At 43.4% G+C, this 22,169-nt stretch overlaps 1 protein-coding gene across 1 annotated transcript in view; it reads left to right on the forward strand.

The window, feature by feature from the left end:
• LOC128694424 (organic cation transporter protein) overlaps positions 1 to 20,748 on the forward strand; it is a 23,994-nt gene extending 3,246 nt beyond the window's left edge. The window contains exons 3-13 of the mRNA XM_070097963.1: positions 1,266 to 1,371; positions 5,362 to 5,476; positions 10,414 to 10,517; positions 15,764 to 15,909; positions 16,311 to 16,479; positions 17,839 to 17,986; positions 18,185 to 18,279; positions 18,509 to 18,768; positions 19,135 to 19,319; positions 19,588 to 19,739; positions 20,410 to 20,748. Of these exons, the coding sequence (XP_069954064.1) occupies positions 1,266 to 1,371; positions 5,362 to 5,476; positions 10,414 to 10,517; positions 15,764 to 15,909; positions 16,311 to 16,479; positions 17,839 to 17,986; positions 18,185 to 18,279; positions 18,509 to 18,768; positions 19,135 to 19,319; positions 19,588 to 19,739; positions 20,410 to 20,452 (1,523 nt within the window). The 3' untranslated portion in view covers positions 20,453 to 20,748. The remainder of the gene's footprint in view (positions 1 to 1,265; positions 1,372 to 5,361; positions 5,477 to 10,413; positions 10,518 to 15,763; positions 15,910 to 16,310; positions 16,480 to 17,838; positions 17,987 to 18,184; positions 18,280 to 18,508; positions 18,769 to 19,134; positions 19,320 to 19,587; positions 19,740 to 20,409) is intronic.
• The last annotated feature ends 1,421 nt before the right edge of the window (positions 20,749 to 22,169 follow it).

Here is a 22,169-nt window from a genome sequence, read left to right on the forward strand (position 1 = left end):
TAAAATTACAAAAAAAAAAAAAAAAAAATAGCTGTTGTTATTTGTTATTAGAGATCAACTTTCAGTATTCTCATCAATGGTTTTGAGAACTTTGCATACTGGCAGCCCGGAGTTTTGAGACGAAGAAATTTTAGAGATTTATGAAATAACTAATGATCCAATATACCCAAAAGCACCTAACTGATACTCGTTTTAAAATTGATAGAAATGCTTTTTACAAATTAAATGAGACAAACAACCTTATTCAACTAAAAATATGTTGGTTTTATTATGTCATGTTTCACTCTATGTAGAGTTTTATTATGTCATGTTTCACTCTATGTAGAGTTTTATTATGTCATGTTTCACTCTATGTAGAGTTTTATTATGTCATGTTTCACTCTATGTAGAGTTTTATTATGTCATGTTTTACTCTATGTAGAGTTTTATCATGTCATGTTTTACTCTATGTAGAGTTTTATTATGTCATGTTTCACTCTATGTAGAGTTTTATTATGTCATGTTTCACTCTATGTAGAGTTTTATTGTGTCATGTTTCACTCTATGTAGAGTTTTATTATGTCATGTTTCACTCTATGTAGAGTTTTATTATGTCATGTTTCACTCTATGTAGAGTTTTATTGTGTCATGTTTCACTCTATGTAGAGTTTTATTATGTCATGTTTCACTCTATGTAGAGTTTTATTATGTCATGTTTCACTCTATGTAGAGTTTTATTATGTCATGTTTCACTCTATGTAGAGTTTTATTATGTCATGTTTCACTCTGTGTAGAGTTTTATTATGTCATGTTTCACTCTATGTAGAGTTTTATTATGTCATGTTTCACTCTATGTAGAGTTTTATTATGTCATGTTTCACTCTATGTAGAGTTTTATTATGTCATGTTTCACTCTGTGTAGAGTTTTATTATGTCATGTTTCACTCTATGTAGAGTTTTATCATGTCATGTTTCACTCTGTGTAGAGTTTTATCATGTCATGTTTTACTCTATGTAGAGTTTTATCATGTCATGTTTTACTCTATGTAGAGTTTTATCATGTCATGTCTCACTCTGTGTAGAGTTTTATCATGTCATGTTTCACTCTGTGTAGAGTTTTATCATGTCATGTTTCACTCTGTGTAGAGCCTTTTCGCTCCGTGTTCGCCTCAGTGCTGAGTTTTATCAAACTGAGCTTCATTCCGTTCACGATAAATCCGTACACTGGGCGAAACGTCTTCCCAGTCACCAGCCCGTTTTTCTAACTCCTGTGCGTTCTACCCCAGGGTGTTTGCTGGTGCCTCCCCAGTTCATTAGCGGTGTCTACCTGGCCCCAGCCATTAACTACACCTGTCGTCCACCTGAATCTGAAGACAGTGTTCATGTGTCAAGGTAAGATACCCTTATCTCTCATCTCACAATAACATTGGGAAAAAAAACGAGAGAAAAAACGACATAAACGAAGATAGTATCGTTGTACGAGGTCACTTGATCTGTCGTAATAATAACATCATCTTTATTTCTACAAGTACATGTACAAGGTATACAGACCATAGCTGACATCAGTGATATACTACTATATAGAAAGCCGCTTGTTAGGCAGAGCATATCGGGAAAATTAGGTCAATATTGTCCCCAGGATGCGACCCACACCAATCGACTAATACCCTGGTACCTATTTTATTGATGGGTGAACATGGACAACAGGTGTCTCATGGAAACACGTCTTAATATTTTCCAGCCGTACAAAGGGATCGATCCTCGGACCTCAGTGTGTGAGCTGAGAGGGCTAGCAATGGGTTTTGGTCGTTAACACTTCAATATATGATACTGCTACTACAACAACAACAACAACAACAACAACAACAACAACAACCACTACTACTACTACTACTACTACTACTACTACTACTACTACTACTACTACTACTACTACTACTACTTCTACTACTACTACAACCACTGCTACTGTAGATAAATGGTTCAGAGAACCGACAAGTTGATAAATTAGACACATATGCAACACTTGGGTATCTGTATTGAGGAAACATTTCGCCACACAGTGGCTGCATCAGTCCTGTACAAAGAAGAAAGGTGAAGATCAGAAGGAGTTTGAGGTAATCAGTCCCTCAGCCTTGAGTCAATGTAATCAATTCATCAATCTTGAAAAGAATACAACATATGCCACTTGGCACATGTTGTATTCTTTGCATGACTCTTGGACTGATTACCTCAAAGTCCTTCTGTTCTTCACTTTTCTTCTTGTACATATCCAAGTGTTACACATTTGTCTAATTTATTAACTATTACTACTATTACTACTAATACTACTATTACTAATGCTATACTACTACTACTACTACTACTATTACTACTACTAACACTAATAATAATAACGATGATTACTGCCAGACCGGAACTCCCGTATCATAATTAAATCCACTGGAAACTTAATAATAATTAATATAATTGACCAGAGTAATTACCTCTTCTCTGGCCATGAGTTAATTAGTGTTCTGCTTCACTGCTACCCGCAAACCACGGCACTGCTTCACCACTACCCACAAATCACTGCAAAGGCCAATATACGAGTCCAGTGAGAGGTGTCTGTCTCTCAGCGTATATACCCTGAGAGTTTAATAACTATTTTAGGCATTAAAGTGTCCTTGACTGGTGGTGAAGAGGTGACATGCAGTCTTATTGACCCTCATGGTGAAGAGGTGACATGCAGTCTTATTGACCCTCGTGGTGAAGAGGTGACATGCAGTCTTATTGACCCTCGTGGTGAAGAGGTGACATGCAGTCTTATTGACCCTCGTGGTGAAGAGGTGACATGCAGTCTTATTGACCCTCATGGTGAAGAGGTGACATGCAGTCTTATTGACCCTCATGGTGAAGAGGTGACATGCAGTCTTATTGACCCTCGTGATGAAGAGGTGACATGCAGTCTTATTGACCCTCCTGGTGACATGCAGTCTTATTGACCCTCGTGGTGAAGAGGTGACATGCAGTCTTATTGACCCTCATGGTGAAGAGGTGACATGCAGTCTTATTGACCCTCGTGGTGAAGAGGTGACATGCAGTCTTATTGACCCTCGTGGTGAAGAGGTGACATGCAGTCTTATTGACCCTCATGGTGAAGAGGTGACATGCAGTCTTATTGACCCTCATGGTGAAGAGGTGACATGCAGTCTTATTGACCCTCATGGTGAAGAGGTGACATGCAGTCTTATTGACCCTCATGGTGAAGAGGTGACATGCAGTCTTATTGACCCTCATGGTGAAGAGGTGACATGCAGTCTTATTGACCCTCATGGTGAAGAGGTGACATGCAGTCTTAATGACCCTCGTGGTGAAGAGGTGACATGCAGTCTTATTGACCCTCGTGGTGAAGAGGTGACATGCAGTCTTATTGACCCTCGTGGTGAAGAGGTGACATGCAGTCTTATTGACCCTCATGGTGAAGAGGTGACATGCAGTCTTATTGACCCTCATGGTGAAGAGGTGACATGCAGTCTTATTGACCCTCGTGGTGAAGAGGTGACATGCAGTCTTATTGACCCTCGTGGTGAAGAGGTGACATGCAGTCTTATTGACCCTCATGGTGAAGAGGTGACATGCAGTCTTATTGACCCTCATGGTGAAGAGGTGACATGCAGTCTTATTGACCCTCATGGTGAAGAGGTGACATGCAGTCTTATTGACCCTCATGGTGAAGAGGTGACATGCAGTCTTATTGACCCTCATGGTGAAGAGGTGACATGCAGTCTTATTGACCCTCATGGTGAAGAGGTGACATGCAGTCTTAATGACCCTCGTGGTGAAGAGGTGACATGCAGTCTTATTGACCCTCATGGTGAAGAGGTGACATGCAGTCTTATTGACCCTCGTGGTGAAGAGGTGACATGCAGTCTTATTGACCCTCATGGTGAAGAGGTGACATGCAGTCTTATTGACCCTCATGGAGTAGATAGTCTCGAAAAGCCATTAAATAGGCATAATCAGATCACTGAATCACTCTTTACTTTCAGAATAATTGTGTTATAAAAACGGAACAAAACAATAATTAGGTTTAAGGATCTGGGAGAGAAGGACTTGAGAAATGTTATGAAATTTGATATATACATGTATATACGTGATATACATGTATATATACGTGATATACCTGTATATATACGTGATATACATGTGTGCAAAATAACCACTGCGAAAAAACAGTGAATTTTCAAGGGCTTTCGTGATTTCTCAAATTATCAAGAAACAGTTCCTTGATTTGAGAAATCACGAAAGCCCTTGGAAATTCACTGTTTTTTTTCAGTGGTTGTTTTGCATATTGTGATATCACCTGTCTACTATGATCATATTGCATATACGTGTATATACATTCATATATACGTTTATATAAGTGTATACAGGAGGTTAGGTTCCGGGCTACTGCTGTAAAGCGAAAGCCGCTGTAAAGTGAATCATAGCCGTTTTTTTCACTTTCAAATGCATTTAAATCCTGATAACGTGTTTACTCTATCATATATTAGGTGGGAAATAAAAGTAGGTGCAAAAATGCACATACAGTACACATATTACTTACCTTAAAATATTTTCGTCCTTAGCTTACAGTGAGTGGTAAATATATTTATTGTAGGAAGTCTGAATAAATGAAGAATGTTTATAATTGAAAACTGCTGTATTAGCGAAACGCTGTAAAGCGAAGTGCCGTAAAGCGGGGCCTGTCTGTACATACAGGTATATACGCATATATACACTGTATAGAACTCACTAATAGTCCTATATAAAAATGTTAAAATCTTACTGGGAATAAGAGACAGCAAAAAGGGTCAAGAAGTAAATGCTGTCGCTTTTTTTTTTTTTTTTTGGTACTCTCATTGTACTCTCTTGGGTTCTTGTCAGTGTTACACGAGAGTTTCTTCCCGGCTCTCAAACACTCTCATCTTCCTCTTTTTCTCGCCATTCACAGTCTTCTTGAAGCAATTCGTTGCTGAGCTGCCAGCTAAATGTAACCAACAATATATGTAATGATCAGCTTCATTGGAACCCAAAAACATCTCTCTCTCTCTCTCTCTCTCTCTCTCTCTCTCTCTCTCTCTCTCTCTCTCTCTCTCTCTCTCTCTCTCTCTCTCTCTCTCTCTCTCTCTCACACACACACACACACACACACACACACGTGTCCAAGAATGATTGCATAATTAATATACTTCGCCTTCTTCTTCTTCTAGTATTATTATTATTATTATTATTATTATTATTATTATTATTATTATTATTATTATTATTATTATTATTATTATTTGAAGCACTGAACGCTTATGGGTTATCCAAACTGTACTCACCTACTTGTACTCACCCACTTGTACTCATCTACAGAGACTCATGCTACTACTCAATCAACAAGTCGTCTTTGGTGGGTGTGGAGGAGGAGGAGCCTTGTACTGAGTGGGACTTTGACACCTCTGTCTTCAGCACCACTCTCACCTCTGAGGTACAGTGTGCAGTCTCACTCACCTCGCGTACCTGTACCTCAAACTGAGCAAAGTTAATTATTAATCTCTCATAGTGTGTCTCCCACAGTGTGTCTCCCATAGTGTATCTCTCCCACAGTGTATGTCTCCTACAGTGTGTGTCTCCCACAGTGTGTCTCCCACAGTGTGTGTCTCCCACAGTGTGTGTCTCCCACAGTGTGTCTCCCACAGTGTGTATCTCCCACAGTGTGTGTCACACAGTGTGTCTCACACAGTGTGTCTCCCACAGTGTGTGTCTCCCACAGTGTGTCTCCCACAGTGTGTGTTTCCCACAGTGTGTCTCACACACTGTGTCTCCCACAGTGTGTGTCTCCCACAGAGTGTGCTTCCCACAGTGTCTCCCACAGTGTGTCTCCCACAGTGTGTGTCTCCCACAGTGTATGTCTCCCACAGTGTGTGTCTCCCACAGTGTGTCTCCCACAATGTGTCTCACACAGTGTATGTCTTCCACAGTGTATGTCTCCCACAGTGTGTGTCTCCCACAGTGTGTCTCCCACAGTGTATGTCTCCCACAGTGTGTCTCCCACAGTGTGTGTCTCCCACAATGTGTCTCCCACAATGAGTCTCCCACAGTGTGTGTCTCCCACAGTGTGTGTCTCCCACAGTGTGTCTCCCACGGTCTCCCACAGTGTCTCCCATAGTGTGTCTCCCACAGTGTGTCTCCCACAATGTGTCTTCCACAGTGTGTGTCTCCCATAGTGTGTCTCCCACAGTGTGTCTCCAAAAGTGTCTCCCACAATGTCTCCCACAGTGTGTGTCTCCCACAGTGTGTGTCTCCCACAGTGTGTCTTCCACAGTGAGTCTCTCACAGTGTGTGTCTCCCATAGTGTGTCTACCAAAGTTTGTGTCTCCCATAATGTGTGCTTCCCACAGTGTGTCTCCCACAGTGTGTCTCCCACAGTGTGTGTCTCCCACAGTGTATGTCTCCCACAGTGTGTCTCCCACAGTGTGTCTCTCACAGTGTGTCTCCCACAGTGTGTCTCTCACAGTGTGTGTCTCCCACAGTATGTGTTTCCCAAAGTGTGTTTCCCACACTGTACTCACCTAATTGTGGTTGAAGGGGTCGAGACTCAGCTCCTGGCCCCGCCTCTTCACTGGGTGCTACTAGGTCCTCTCCCTGCTCCATGAGCTTTATCATACCTCATCTTAAAGCTATGTATGGTTCCTGCCTCCACTACCTCACCTGCTAGGCTATTCCACTTCCTGACAACTCTATGACTGAAGAAATACTTCCTAACATCCTTTTGACTCATCTGGGTCTTCGACTTCCAATTGTGACCCCTAGCTTCTGTGTCCCCTCTCTGGAACATCCTGTCTCTGTTCACCTTGTCTATTCCACGCAGTATTTTGTATGTCGTTATCATATCTCCCCTAACCCTCCTGTCCTCCAGTGTCGTCAGGCCGATTTCCCTTAACCTTTCTTCATAGGACATTCCCCTGAGCTCTGGAACTAACCTTGTCGCAAATCTTTGCACTTTCTCTAGTTTCTTGACGTGCTTGATCAAGTGCAGGTTCCAAACAGGTGCTGCATACTCCAGTATGGGCCTGACGTACACGGTGTACAGTGTCTTGAATGATTCCTTACTAAGGTATCGGAACGCTGTTCTCAGGTTTGCCAGGCGCCCATATGCTGCAGCAGTTATCTGGTTGATGTGTGCCTCCGGAGACATGCTCGGTGTTATACTCACCCCAAGAACTTTCTCCTTGAGCGATGGTTTCGATGGTTCTGACCAGAGCTTTGGTAAGATGGGAGGGAGGAAGAAGGATGGGTAAGGATGGAATGTAGGAAAGGTTGGGGAGGGAGGTGGGGTAGGTGGGGTTATAAAAGGGAAGTGGCCTATCCACTTTGGTATAATTTGAATATGCGTGTGTGCATATAATTTGTAAAGAGGTTGGTTTTATGAGTGGGGTATACCTCCTACCCATCAGTTGTGCACTGCTGTATTGTTGTTATACCTGTGCATCAATGAATTGGTAGGATGCATACTGCTTACAATTGATTTTTTTTTGTCGCAAGAGGTTGGTCAGAAGGGCGCAGCTCCTTGAGCGAGGTTTGCAGTCTTTGGCCACCTAGGCTATAGTGTGTCCTTCCCACAGTGTGTGTCTCCAACAGTGTGTGTTTCCCACAGTGTGTGCTTCCCACAGTGTCCCCCACAGTGTGTCTCCCACAGAGTGTCTCCCACAGTGTGTGTCTCCCACAGTGTGTGTCTCCCACAGTGTGTGCTTCCCACAGTGTGTCTCCCACAGTGTGTGTCTCCCACAGTGTGTGTCTCCCACAGTGTGTCTCCCACAGTGTGTGTCTCCCACAATGTGTGTCTCCCACAGTGTGTGTCTCCCACAGTGTGTGTCTACCACAGTGTGTGTCTCCCACAGTGTGTGCGTCCCACAGTGTGTCTCTCACAGTGTCTCCCACAGTGTGTATCTCCCACAGTATGTGCTTCCCACAGTGTGTGTCTCCCACAGTGTGTGTCTCCCACAGTGTGTGTCTCCCACAGTGTCTCCCACACCTGCTGCCCCTGTTCACCTAGAAATAAATAGGTACCTGGGTGCTAGTAGACTGTAATCATTGTTTTGTGTCCCTTAAATTCCATATGTTGTCTTTGTCCTGATTACAGAGGAAAGTACATTAGAAAGTCTTAATTTTGATTACAGAGGAAAGCACATTAGAAAGTCTTAATTTTGATTACAGAGGAAAGCACATTAGAAAGTCTTAATTTTGATTACAGAGGAAAGTACATTAGAAAGTCTTAATCTTGATTACAGACGAAAGTAGTTAACAAAAGTCTTAATTACAGAGGAAAGTAGTCTAGAAAGTCTTAATTACAGAGGAAATTAGTCTAGAAAGTCTTAATTACAAAGGAAAGTAGTCTAGAAAGTCTTAATTACAGAAGAAAGTAGTTTAGAAAGTTTTAATTACAGAGGAAAGTAGTCTAGAAAGTCTTAATTACAGAAGAAAGTAGTTTAGAAAGTCTTAATTAGAGAGGAAAGTAGTCTAGAAAGTCTTAATTGCAGAAGAAAGTAGTTTAGAAAGTCTTAGTTACAGAGGAAAGTAGTCTAGAAAGTCTTAATTACAGAGGAAAGTACATTAGTAGACACACAGATATTAGTATCTGAATAGATACTTAGTATCTTTTTTGCCTGTTTGAAGTGAGCGACGGCAGAGATAAAAGCACTTGGTTGCTTGTTTCTCTGAGAGATAGAGAGATAACTCTCATTGGCCGCAGATAACTGTCCCTAGATAAATAGATAGATAGAGAGAGAGAGAGACAGAGAGACAGAGAGAGAGAGAGAGAGAGAGACAGAGAGAGAGAGAGAGAGAGAGAGAGAGAGAGAGAGAGAGAGAGAGAGAGAGAGAGAGACAGAGAGAGAGATAATAAATTATGCACTACAGGCAAGTGTCTCCAACAAGAGTGAAACGTATGAACAGTAAAGAACAAGCCAGGTGTTACACATATGTTCTTTATGAACATGCCGTCACTGTTCACCACTAGGAACATGAACACTGGGGATACCATCTTTGGACAGGTGAAGCAGCCATCTTCCAGCCTTCTGGCTATTATATTCACTAAGTACAATCACCAAGGTCAACACTGTCGTTTTGCTTAATAAATCAACATTGTACTAACATGTTGCTAATTGTTTTTTGTATTTTTTTTTTCATGTTGATTTGCGGAAAGAGAATTGAGTAAATTCTTAAAACCATTGAAAAAAAAGATGGAATATTTTGATAAACAGATTATTATTATTGTTATTATTATTATTATTATTATTATTATTATTATTATTATATTCACTATGCGGCCAGCAAAACTCGACTAACGCCCAGGTACCTATTTACTACTAGGTGAAACAGTAATAGGTGTAAGGGGGTTAGCCCATACGTCTTACTCTGCCTAGGATGCTACTCTCAACAGATGACTAACGGTCAGGTACCTATTCACAACTAGTTAGGTAGGTAGGTAGTAGATTCGCCTGTATAATCGCCCGGCCCGGGGCTTTTCCAAAAGGTGGCACGGCCTTGGCTCCCTGTCGTGGGAGTGTCTCAGACCAATGTCTGCCATGGGAGGAGGTACAAGTACCTCTTCGTCTTCTGGGACCAGCTGTCCCCAGGCCTAGGCCCATTCCCCGCCCCCACGGGGCTCGGAGGGAGAAGCTAGGCACCCCGCCCACACTGGGCTCGAAGAGTGTGGCAGCTGGATAGCAGCAAACAATGTCAGAAGGTGCAAAGGCAGCAAGCACTACAGGATCCTTATGGAGCCACACCCCAGCTTTGGACATTAAGCCCGAGCACAGGGGAAGCTCAAAAATGCCTCTTGCTGTGTGTGTTGTTGCTGCTGCTACTTCATTTGTCCACTGCATTCTCTCCGCAACTAGGTGAAAAGGGGAATTAGGTTAAAGTATACGTACACGGGGATCGAGCCCAGTAGTCTTTGGTTGAGTGCCTAACCACTGGGCTACACTTGTGTCAAATACAGGTTAGCAGCATCCCCCAGCGAAAACTTGATCTACTGACACATGACAAAGGGAATAACTAGGGTTACCGTGGAGGGAGATAGGGTAAACCTCTTACACTTTCTACCCATGTTACCTAGCAATAAATAGGTACCTGAGTGTTAGTGGGTGGCATCCTGGGCAATGAGAAACATAAGCAACTCTCCTTACACCTGTTGTCCTTTTAATTCACCTAGTTCCAAATTGGTATTTGGGTGTTAGTCGACTGTTGTGGGTTGCATCCAGGGGTAAGGATGCTAGTATACTTTACGAGTAGCAGTCTGTAAATGAACTGAGGCAAGATAACAACTCTTAGCTTGTAGAGTGAACTACCTTTTATGACCGATGTCGTCCAGGTTAAGGCTTATTTTGTATATTAAAAGTAACCATGCTTTGTGTTGGTCAGTTCTCACTGGTGTGTGGACGGGAGCACCTCAGAGCCACCTACCAAGGAGTCTACATGCTAGGCACCTTCCTCAGCCCCTTGCTAGGTGGCTACCTAGCTGACAGGTAAAGTGAACTTACCTATATGTAGTTGCATCGGGCGAGTCACAGCTGTGTGTGTGTGTGTACTCACCTATTTGTGGATGCAGGGGTCGAGTATTAGCTCCTGGCCCCGCCTCTTCACCGGTTGCTACTGGGTCCTCTCTCTCCCTGCTCCATGAGCTTTATCAAACCTCGTCTTAAAACTATGCTGGTGTCCCCATCTGGTCTGTCCCCCCAGAGGCCTTCCTGTCTCCACTGTAAATACTTCCTTAAATTTCATATTGAGCTCCTCACATACTTCTCGATCGCTTCTTGTGAGTTCCCCACCTTCTTTCCTCAGCCTTATCACCTGGTCTTTCACTGTTGTCTTCCTCCTAATGAGGCTATACAGCAGTTTCGGGTCAGACTTGACTTTCGATGCTATGTCGTTTTCGTACTGTCGCTGGGTCTCCCTCCTTATCTGTGCATACTCGTTTCTGGCTCTTCTACTAATCTCCTTATTTTCCTGGGTCCTTTGCCTCCTGTACCTTTTCCATTCTCTGTTGCACTTAGTTTTTGCCTCCCTACACCTTCGGGTAAACCAAGGACTCGCTTTGGTCCTCCTATTATTTCTATTTCCAATGGGAACAAACCTTTCCTCTGCCTCCTTGCACTTTGTTGCTACTTATTCCATCATCTCGTTTACTGATTTTCCTACCAGTTCTCTGTCCCACTGAACTTCCTGCAGGAAGTTCCTCATACCTGTGTAGTCCCCCCTTTTATAGTTTGGCTTTTCCCATTCAATTCCAGTTACCTTCCCCACTTGTAACTCTACTTCCTTAAATCTCATATTATGTGTGTACTCACCTAATTGTGGTTGCAGGGGTCGAGACTCAGCTCCTGTACTCACCTAGTTGTACTCACCTAGTTGAGGTTGCAGGGGTCGAGTCCAAGCTCCTGGCCTCGCCTCTTCACTGGTCGCTACTAGGTCACTCTCCCTGAACCATGAGCTTTATCGTACCTCTGCTTAAAGCTATGTATGGATCCTGCCTCCACTACATCGCTTCCCAAACTATTCCACTTCCTGACTACTCTGTGGCTGAAGAAATACTTCCTAACATCCCTTTGATTCATCTGTGTCTTCAGCTTCCAACTGTGTCCCCGTGTTGCTGTGTCCAGTCTCTGGAACATCTTGTCTTTGTCCACCTTGTCAATTCCTCTCAGTATTTTGTAAGTCGTTATCATGTCTCCCCTATCTCTCCTGTCCTCCAGTGTCGTCAGGTTGATTTCCCTTAACCTCTCCTCATAGGACATACCTCTTAACTCTGGGACTAGTCTTGTTGCAAACCTTTGCACTTTCTCTAGTTTCTTTACGTGCTTGGCTAGGTGTGGGTTCCAAACTGGTGCCGCATACTCCAATATGGGCCTAACGTACACGGTGTACAGGGTCCTGAATGATTCCTTATTAATATGTCGGAATGCTGTTCTGAGGTTTGCTAGGCGCCCATATGCTGCAGCAGTTATTTGGTTGATGTGCGCTTCAGGAGATGTGCCTGGTGTTATACTTACCCCAAGATCTTTTTCCTTGAGTGAGGTTTGTAGTCTCTGGCCCCCTAGACTGTACTCCGTCTGCGGTCTTCTTTGCCCTTCCCCAATCTTCATGACTTTGCACTTGGTGGGATTGAACTCCAGGAGCCAATTGCTGGACCAGGTCTGCAGCCTGTCCAGATCCCTTTGTAGTTCTGCCTGGTCTTCGATCGAGTGAATTCTTCTCATCAACTTCACGTCATCTGCAAACAGGGACACCTCAGAGTCTATTCCTTCCGTCATGTCGTTCACAAATACCAGAAACAGCACTGGTCCTAGGACTGACCCCTGTGGGACCCCGCTGGTCACAGGTGCCCACTCTGACACCTCGCCACGTACCATGACTGACTCGCTGCTGTCTTCCTGACAAGTATTCCCTGATCCATTGCAGTGCCTTCCCTGTTATCCCTGCTTGGTCCTCCAGTTTTTGCACCAATCTCTTGTGTGGAACTGTGTCAAACGCCTTCTTGCAGCCCAAGAAAATGCAATCCACCCACCCCTATCTCTCTTGTCTTACTGCTGTCACCATGTCAGTAGGTTTGTGACACAGGATTTCCCGTCCTGAAACCATGTTGGCTGCTGTTGATGAGATCGTTCCTTTCTAGGTGTTCCACCACTCTTCTCCTGATAATCTTCTCCATGATTTTGCATACTATACATGTCAGTGACACTGGTCTGTAGTTTAATGCTTCATGTCTGTCTCCTTTTTTAAAGATTGGGACTACATTTGCTGTCTTCCATGCCTCAGGCAATCTCCCTGTTTCGATAGATGTATTGATATTGTTGTTAGGGGTACACATAGTGCCTCTGCTTCCTCTCTCAATACCCATGGGGAGATGTTATCTGGCCCCATTGCCTTTGAGGTATCTAGCTCACTCAGAAGCCTCTTTACTTCTTCCTCGGTTGTGTGCACTGTGTCCAGCACATGGTGGTGTGCCCCACCTCTCCGTCTTTCTGGAGCCCCTTCTGTCTCCTCTGTGAACACTTCTTTGAATCTCTTGTTGAGTTCCTCACATACTTCATGGTCATTTCTTGTTGTCTCTCCTCCTTCCTTCCTTAGCCTGATTACCTGGTCCTTGACTGTTGTTTTCCTCCTGATGTGGCTGTACAACAGTTTCGGGTCAGATTTGGCTTTTGCTGCTATGTCGTTTTCATATTGTCTTTGGGCCTCCCTTCTTATCTGTGCATATTCGTTTCTGGCTTTACGACTGCTCTCCTTATTCTCCTGGGTCCTTTGCCTTCTATATTTCTTCCATTCCCTAGCACACTTGGTTTTTGCCTCCCTGCACCTTTGGGTAAACCATGGGCTCATCCTGGCTTTTTCATTACTCCTGTTACCCTTGGGTACAAACCTCTCCTCAGCCTCCTTGCATTTTGTTGCTACATATTCCATCATCTCATTAACTGGCTTCCCTGCCAGTTCTCTGTCCCACTGAACCCCGTTCAGGAAGTTCCTCATTCCTGTGTAGTCCCCTTTCTTGTAGTTTGGCTTCATTCGTCCTGGCCTTCCTGCTTCTCCCTCCACTTGTAGCTCTACTGTGTATTCGAAGCTTAAAACCACATGGTCACTGGCCTCAAGGGGTCTTTCATATGTGATGTCCTCAATATCTGCACTACTCAAGGTGAATACCAAGTCCAGCCTTGCTGGTTCATCCTCTCCTCTCTCTCTTGTAGTGTCCCTTACGTGTTGGCACATGAAGTTTTCCAGTACCACCTCCATCATCTTAGCCCTCCTGTATCTTGGCCCCCATGTGGGTCCAAGTTCTCCCAATCGATCTCCTTGTGGTTAAAGTCACCCATGATCAGGAGCTTTGCCCTGCATGCATGAGCTCTTCTGGCCACTCTAGCCAGTGTGTCAACCATCGCTCTATTGCTCTCGTCGTACTCTTGCCTTGGCCTCCTGCTGTTCTGCAGTGGGTTATACATCACTGCTATTACCACCTTGGGACCTCCAGAGTGAAGCATTCCCGCTATGTAATCACTTTCTTCTCCGCTGTCTCCTCTCTCCAGCTCATCAAAATTCCAGCGATTTTTGATCAGCAATGCCACTCCTCCACCCCCCCTGTTCCCTCTGTCTTTCCTCAGGATTTGGTATCCCGTTGGAAAGATGGCATCTGTTATCATACCTGTAAGCTTGGTTTCTGTGAGAGCTATGATGTCCGGTGATGCTTCTTTGACTCTTTCATGCCACTCCTCCCACTTATTTGTTATTCCATCAGCGTTTGTGTACCATACCTTCAGTTTCCTTTCGAACACTGTGGTTTGGGGGGCCTGTGAGGGTGGGAGACCTGGTGGCATACTGTGGGATTCTATAGCTCGGTGTTGGGTGGAGGCTGTGGGTATGGATTGTAGTGTGTGTTGGGATGGTGTGATAGGTTGTATGGTTCTGAGAATAGTTGTGTGTGTGCTTGCCCTTGCTGTTCTGTTCTGCTCTGACTGACCTCTGCTGGTTCCATCCTTGTCTCTTTTCCTAGCTCCTTTCGCTTTTTTGTCCTCTCCGTCAGCTGCTGTCGTTCTGATTTTGTTCTGTCTCTGTCTAGGAACACCCTCTTGTACTCTTCCGAGTATTTCAATCGTGGTTTCTCTTGGAGGATCCTGTTCCGCACTGTTTCCGTCCTGAGAATCAGCTTGATTGGTCGGTCTCTCCCCTTCGAGTACCCCCCTATTCTCTGAAAATTTACAATCTCGTCTATCTCTTCACCTATTTCCGTGATGATTTTCTCAATCTCCTTTCTTTCTTCCTGCTGTCTTTCAGTGTGTGTCCTTTCCTCTCTCTCCTGAAGCCCATGGATAAACACTGATTTTGCCCTTTCCTCCTCCCATTGCCTCACCTTCTGTGACTCTGGATCCTGCCTGTATGTGGTCAGTTTCTCCCTTGTTTTTTCCAGTGGCTCTTGATAGCATGGTTGTGCCTCAGCATTCGACCTATCGCCCTCTCCATCTGCAACCAGCTGTTCTTCCCTTTCACTCCTTGGTCCTCCTTGGAAGGCTGATATGACCTTAGCATAATTCATAATTCTTTCCTTCCTGTTCGGCCTCGCAGCTTCATATGCTGTGTCTTCTCTGGTCACTGCCCCTGTAACTCGCTTCAGCCTATTTATCTCATCTTCTAGGACCCTTATCTTGGCTACTGCAGTTTCGACTTGTGCCTCCCAATTCTTTGTCTCCTTCTCCAACCTCTTTTCCAATTTCACAGAGAGCTCTTTCTCCATTTTTTCAGAAAGCTCTCCTAATTTTCTCTCCCACTCTTGTTCCATCCTTTTCCACTGCTCCTCCATCCACTCCTCCCTACCAGAACCATTCTCATCTGATCCTTGGTTCCTGCGAGTCCCCACCATTTTTTTTTGTGTGTGTGTATGTGTGTGTGTGTGTATGTGTGTGTGTGTGTGTGTATATATATATATATGTGTGTGTGTGTGTGTGTGTGTGTGTGTGTGTGTGTGTGTGTGTGTGTGTGTGTGTGTTGTGTGTGTGTGTGCCTGTGTGTGTGTGTGTATGTGATACTGCAATCTTTATATATGTAATTCAATCGTCTTTCCAATATTTTGATAAATTCTAAATTTAGATTCAGCATTTAAATTTAGAATTAAAAATGAATTATAAATCTCTCTCTCTCTCTCTCTCTCTCTCTCTCTCTCTCTCTCTCTCTCTCTCTCTCTCTCTCTCTCTCTCTCTCTCTCTCTCTCTCTCTCTCTCTCTCTCAGGTACGGACGGTGGAAGGTCGTGATGGCTACACAAGTCGTGACAGTCATCACAGCCATAAGTCAATGTTTCATACACAGCTTCATGTTCATCCTCGTGCTACGGTTCTTCATGGGCTCCGTCAACCTACTCACTCTCTTCATCTTCGGTGAGTATTTCCACCGTCATCTTCGGTGAGTATCTTCACCGTCATCTTCGGTGAGCTTTCAATAATATGCGTGTACACTTACAGCTTCAGTGAGTACGCAACATAATAATAATAATAATAATAATTTTTCTTACGAATACACTATGTATAAAGAAAACTTTAAAGACGACCCTCAGCTGATTATAAAGCACTTCATAAAGCTTTGCTTTAGAGCAGCTTAAGAGCATGAAAGTAGAGCTTTTTTCTTTACGTATTGGCTTTTTATCATACTTTTTTCCAGTTGAATTAATATATATATATATATATATATATATATATATATATATATATATATATATATATATATATATATATATATATATATATATATATATATATATATATATATATATATCTGGCAGCTCTGGAGGTATGTGAGCCCAAGCACAGAGCTTTAGTGGGTATCCTGACTGGGCTGCCCTGGGCGCTGGGCACCATGCTCTGGGGTGCCCTGGCTTACTGTATTCGTGACTGGAGGTGGTTACAGGCTGCTGTGTCCTTCCCGATCCTCCTCATCCTTATTCCTATTTAGTGAGTAACACTGTTCTTCTGCATGTATCTCTGTATATGTACGTGTATGGAAGTGTGTGTGTGTGTGTGTGTGTGTTAGTTACCATTTTGTCCTAGGCACATGTCGATTAGACACTAGGCCTGTTGTATAGTGTGTGTGTGTGTGTTAGTTACCGTGTGTGTGTGTGTGTGTGTGTGTGTGTGTGTGTGTGTGTGTGTGTGTGTGTGTGTGTGTGTGTTTGTGTGTGTGTACTCACCTAGTTGAGGTTGCAGGGGTCGAGTCCTAGCTCCTGGCCACGCCTCTTCACTGGTCGCTACTAGGTCACTCCCCCTGAACCGTGAGCTTTATCATACCTCTGCTTAAAGCTATGTATGGATCCTTCTTCCGCTACATCGCTTCCCAAACTATTCCACTTCCTGACAACTCTGTGGTTGAAGAAATACTTCCTAACATCCCTGTGATTCATCTGTGTCTTCAACTTCCAACTGTGTCCTTTGTTGTTGTGTCCCATCTCTGGAACATCCTGTCTTTGTTCACCTTGTCAATTCCTCTCAGTATTTTGTATGTCGTTATCATGTCCCCCCTATCTCTCCTGTCCTCCAGTGTCGTCAGGTTGATTTCCCTTAACCTCTCCTCATAGGACATACCTCTTAGTGTGTGTGTGTGTGTGTGTGTGTGTGTGTGTGTGTGTGTGTGTGTGTGTGTGTGTGGAAGTGTGTGTGTGGAAGTGTGTGTGGGCATGGGTGTGTGGAAGTGTGTGTGGGCATGTGTGTGTGGAAGTGTGTGTGGGCATGTGTGTGTGGAAGTGTGTGGGTGGAAGTGTGTGGGTGGAAGTGTGTGTGGAAGTATGTGGGTGTAAGTGTGTGGAAGTGTGTGTGTGGAAGTGTGTGTAAGTGTGTGTGTGGAAGTGTGTGTGTGGAAGTGTGTGTGTGGAAGTGTGTGGGTGGAAGTGTGTGGAAGTGTGTGTGTGGAAGTGTGTGGAAGTGTGTGTGTGGAAGTGTGTGTGTGGAAGTGTGTGTGGATGTGTGTGTGTGGTATCCCTGATCCCTTATTACCTAATATTTTGTGATCAGATTACCCAGAAACGTGCTTTGTAGTTAGTTTAATATCTTTGTCGAATAGCCCCTTTTGTGAGGGGGCTCTCCCCCCCCTTCCCCTAAATGTAGGGACCCATTCTGTGTGGCAGCTTCCTGACTAGTCCCCTGGTTTTGATCTATATCGACATTGCTCACTATTATGTTATAATTCATTTGAAGGAGTACTCGATCCCCCATGTACTAAGCATGAGTCAGACACGCTACCTACTAGTACCATCGTTCCTGTCTTGCAGACAGCTTCCTGCACGAGTCTCAACGTACTCACTTTCTTGTCTTGCACAGCTTCCTGGACGAGTCTCCACGCTGGCTCATCGTGAACGGACATCACGACAAGGCCTTGCTGGTGCTGCAGAGAGCTTCTCGCTGGAACAAGGCAACACTACCTCCTGAAGAGGATCTTAGAGCTCTCATGAGGAACGTACAAGAAGAGGTAGGTTCTCTGAGTATCTCTGAGAGTGACTACTAAGGACTGATAATCATTATATTAATAAAAGCAGGTGGTAAACCCAGCCAGGCTAGTGATGATGACCATGGTGTGTCACAATGCATCTCGTGCCCTCGCTCTAACATTATAACTATTCTTACAATAACATTATAATCTATAAGACTTCGATCGTTGTGTTAACAGTCGTCGATGCCGGTCAAGGTGAAGGAGGCAGCCCATGAAGGTCTTGAGGTGACCAAGAAGCACTGCAGATCCCCTAGACTACCGGGTTTGATTAGGTGAGGCAGTGTGTTTTCTTATCTCATTCTCAGAGGCTTCAATCCTTGCTAGGGTGCTGAAGAGGCTCCAGTAATAACTACTACTACTACTACTAATAATAATAATAATAATAATAATATAATCAAGGGGGAAGCGCTAAACCATTAATAATATATATATATATATATATATATATATATATATATATATATATATATATATATATATATATATATATATATCCAACAGCACTCGTGCCATCACTGTGGTCACTGTAGTGGTATGTCTAGACTACTTCGCTGTATCACTGGTGTTCGACGGGCTTAACCTGAGCGGTGACAACTACAGTGCCGACCCCTTCCTCTACATCGTGCTGGGAGGGCTGATGGAGGTGCCAGGGTATACCCTCACTGCCCCAGCAATAGACCGCTGGGGCAGGAGGATGCCCACTGCCCTGAGTTATATCCTCTGTGGCATCCTTCTCCTTGCTCTGGCTTTTATACCTCCTGGTGAGTCTAGCTGATAAATTTTAGTTACAATAGGCGATGAAATAAACAAGAAAGTTATGAGAATAGGCTACACTGGATTTTTTTAAGTTATCTACTTAAGACCATTGTAAAAGGATTTGTTTGTTGTTTAGCCGAAGGCTAAATGAAAGCTTACTTAACCGTAGGTTATTAAAACTCCGGGATAACTAACCGGGAGAGTCCTCTTCTTTCTTCTTCATATTCCTCCTCTTCCTCATCCTCATCTTTATCTCTTTCTTCTTCATCTTCCTCTTCCTCAACATCTTTTTCTTTTTTCTTCTTCTTCTTCAAGCTAAGATTACAACATTGCCCGTGAAGGTGGACTGACACAAAGTGTTGTTGGTTCAGACATGTCGTGGTTGGTGATGACGCTGGCCATGGCTGGCAAGGTGTGTATCAGTGGAGCTTTCCAGCTCATCTACGTCTACTCCTCGGAGCTCTTCCCTACAGAGGTCCGACTCCAGGGCATCGGAGCCGCCTCCGTCCTCGCCCAGCTAGCCTCCACCATCCTGCCTTACATCACCACCTTCCTGGTCAGTTCTGCACACACACACACACACACACACACACACACACACACGTACAGTCCACTGTTCTTTTCGTCATTATTATTATTATAGTGTTTCTACAAGAGAAGACCTTTAAGCTGGTTAAGGGCTGTTATCTAAGGCACTGAAGCCACCCTCGCCTTCCATGCTCCAGACCTTGTTACCTCCCATTTCTCAGGCGTTATTTGACTTCTTTATGAATTTATCATTTTCTCGTGGATATAAGGAAATAATCTTTATCTCCCCCTGCCAGGGACCGCTGGTACCATGGGCGCCGTCAGTAATATTCGCTGGGGTGTCACTGGCGTCTGGTGTCATTACCTTGGTGTTGCACGAGACAGCAGGCAAGGCGCTACCTGACACCATCACAGACCTTACGCACATCCGCTCACTCAAGAACCAGGAGTAAGTTCTCTCCTCGGCCGCTGTAGGCAGCACAGTCTTCCCTCGCTGCCTTGTTAAATAACACTAAAGACGCTTTCCATGTAAAATAACAATAAGGGCACTTCCTAAATTAAAGAGCTTTGTGGTAATTTTCTTGTTAAGTGCCTATGAGAAGTTAGTTTAATATTTTTATTATGCACCCCATACCCATCCTGTGGGTGGTAGTCAAAGGATTACAGAGGTACATAATGGGTCCAGGGACTGGGGCCCAAAGTTTTGATAGTTGAACAAGGTACAAAGGTAATGAACTCCAGTAAGATCTGGTCACAATCATGACCAAGTTACAAAGGTAATGAATCATCTACACGTCTATACATGCTTACAATTATGAACAAATTACAAAATAATAAGCAATTCACACGTCCACACTTTTGTCACAACTGTAATGAGTTATTAGGGCATATATTAATTGGGTCACATACACACGAACACACACTTATTTACTTTTTATCTTATGAATTTTCCAGGCCAAATAACAGTCCCAAATTTTGGAACTTTTACATTTTTCTTCGGTATTTCTAAGAATAGAGGTATGACTTCGTTGTAACTTTCCTATTACTTCAGCTCAGAAAATAGAAAATATTGTAGTTTATACCTCTTTACTAATGATAGTTATCCCTTTCATTTTCAGAGAGAATGTTGATCCTTCAGAAATAGAGAAAATTGCAACTTAAAGGCGGGTGTGTTAAGGGTTAACTCAACTAAATTAAAATATCATTGTGTTCTGTCGCACCCCACGAGAGGAGGCTCGGGATCATTGGATTTTCCATCTGCAGCCAGTAAAGGCCAGAATGGTAAAACATTTAGACCCAAACAAAAAGATTTGTGCCAGTGTACACTTTGCATTCAGTTAAGAATGCATAGTAATGTGTATAATTTGAGACCGACGAAAATTACCATGTATTATCCTCGTACTTTCAGTAATGATACTATTCACCATATTTTCGTAAATAAAGAATTTCACTGCAAATTTATATTATTTGCCTATTCAAGTAAAGCGAAAACTTACTTTCAGTGCAATTTCAAGTATGCAAGTTCTCATTAATGTTAAGATAAGAAATAAGATTTTGTTCGGATTTTTAACCCGTTAGGGTTAGCCACCCAGGATAACCCAAGAAAGTCAGTGCGTCATCGAGGACTGTCTAACTTATTTCCATTGTGGTCCTTATATCTTGTCCCCCAGGATATGACCCGTACCAGTCGACTAACACCCAGGTGTCTACCTATTTGCTTGCTAGGTGAACATGACAGCAAGTGTAAGGAAATACGCCCATTGTTTCTACACTTGCCGGGGATCGAACCACGTGCACTCAGTGCGTGAGGTGAGAGTATTGCCTACCAGGTCACGGGACACAAATTAAAATTTTTAACATTGTTTTATATGTTAATTTAGAATAATAATAATAATAATAATAATAATAATAATAATAATAATAATAATAATAATAATAATAATAATAATAATAATAATAATAATAATAATAATAATAATACCAGGAGTATACCTGGAGAGGGTTTCGGGGGTCAATGCCCCGGCGGCCTGGTCTGTGACCAGACCTCATGGTGGACCAGGGCCTGATCAATCAGGCTGCTACTGTTGTCCGCACGCAACCCGACTTACGAACCACAACCCGGGTGATCAGGTACTGACTTTAGGTGCCTGTCCAAAGCCTTCTTGAAGACAGCCAGGGGTCTATTAGTAATCCCCCTTATGTATGCTGGGAGGCAGATGAACAGGTTTGGGCCCTTGACACTTATTGTGTTGTCTCTTATCGTGCTAGTGACACCCCTGCTTTTCATTGGGAGGATGTTGCATCGTCTGCCAAGTCTTTTGCTTTCATAGGGAGTGATTTCCGTGTGTAAATTTGGTACTAATTCCTCTAGGATTTTCCAAGTGTATATAATCATGTATCTCTTCCGCCTGCGTTCCAGGGAGTGCAGGTCGAGGAACTTCAAACGTTCCCAGTAATTTAGGCGTTTATTCCAACATATGTGTGCCGTGAAGGTTCTCTGTACCTTTCCTAGGTCAGCAATTTCACCTGCCTTGGAAGGTGCTGTTAACATGCAGCAATATTCCAGCCTAGATAGAACCAGCGAACTCAATAGTGTCATCATGGGCTTGGCATCCCTAGTTTTGAAGGTTCTCATTATCCATCCTGCCATTTTTCTAGCAGATGAAATTGATACAACCTTGTGGTCTTTGAAAGTTAGATCCTCTGACATTATCACTCCCAGGTCTTTTACATCAGTTTTTTGCTCTATTGTGTGGCTAGAATTTGCTTTATACTCCTATATAGTTTTGATTTCCTCACGTTTTCCATATCGGAGTAATTGAAAATTTTCATCATTGAACTCCATATTGTTTTTTTTTTTGTGGCCCATTTAAAGATT

Source organism: Cherax quadricarinatus, chromosome 60 (assembly GCF_038502225.1).
Source record: "Cherax quadricarinatus isolate ZL_2023a chromosome 60, ASM3850222v1, whole genome shotgun sequence".
In the NCBI taxonomy this organism is placed as follows: domain Eukaryota; kingdom Metazoa; phylum Arthropoda; class Malacostraca; order Decapoda; family Parastacidae; genus Cherax; species Cherax quadricarinatus.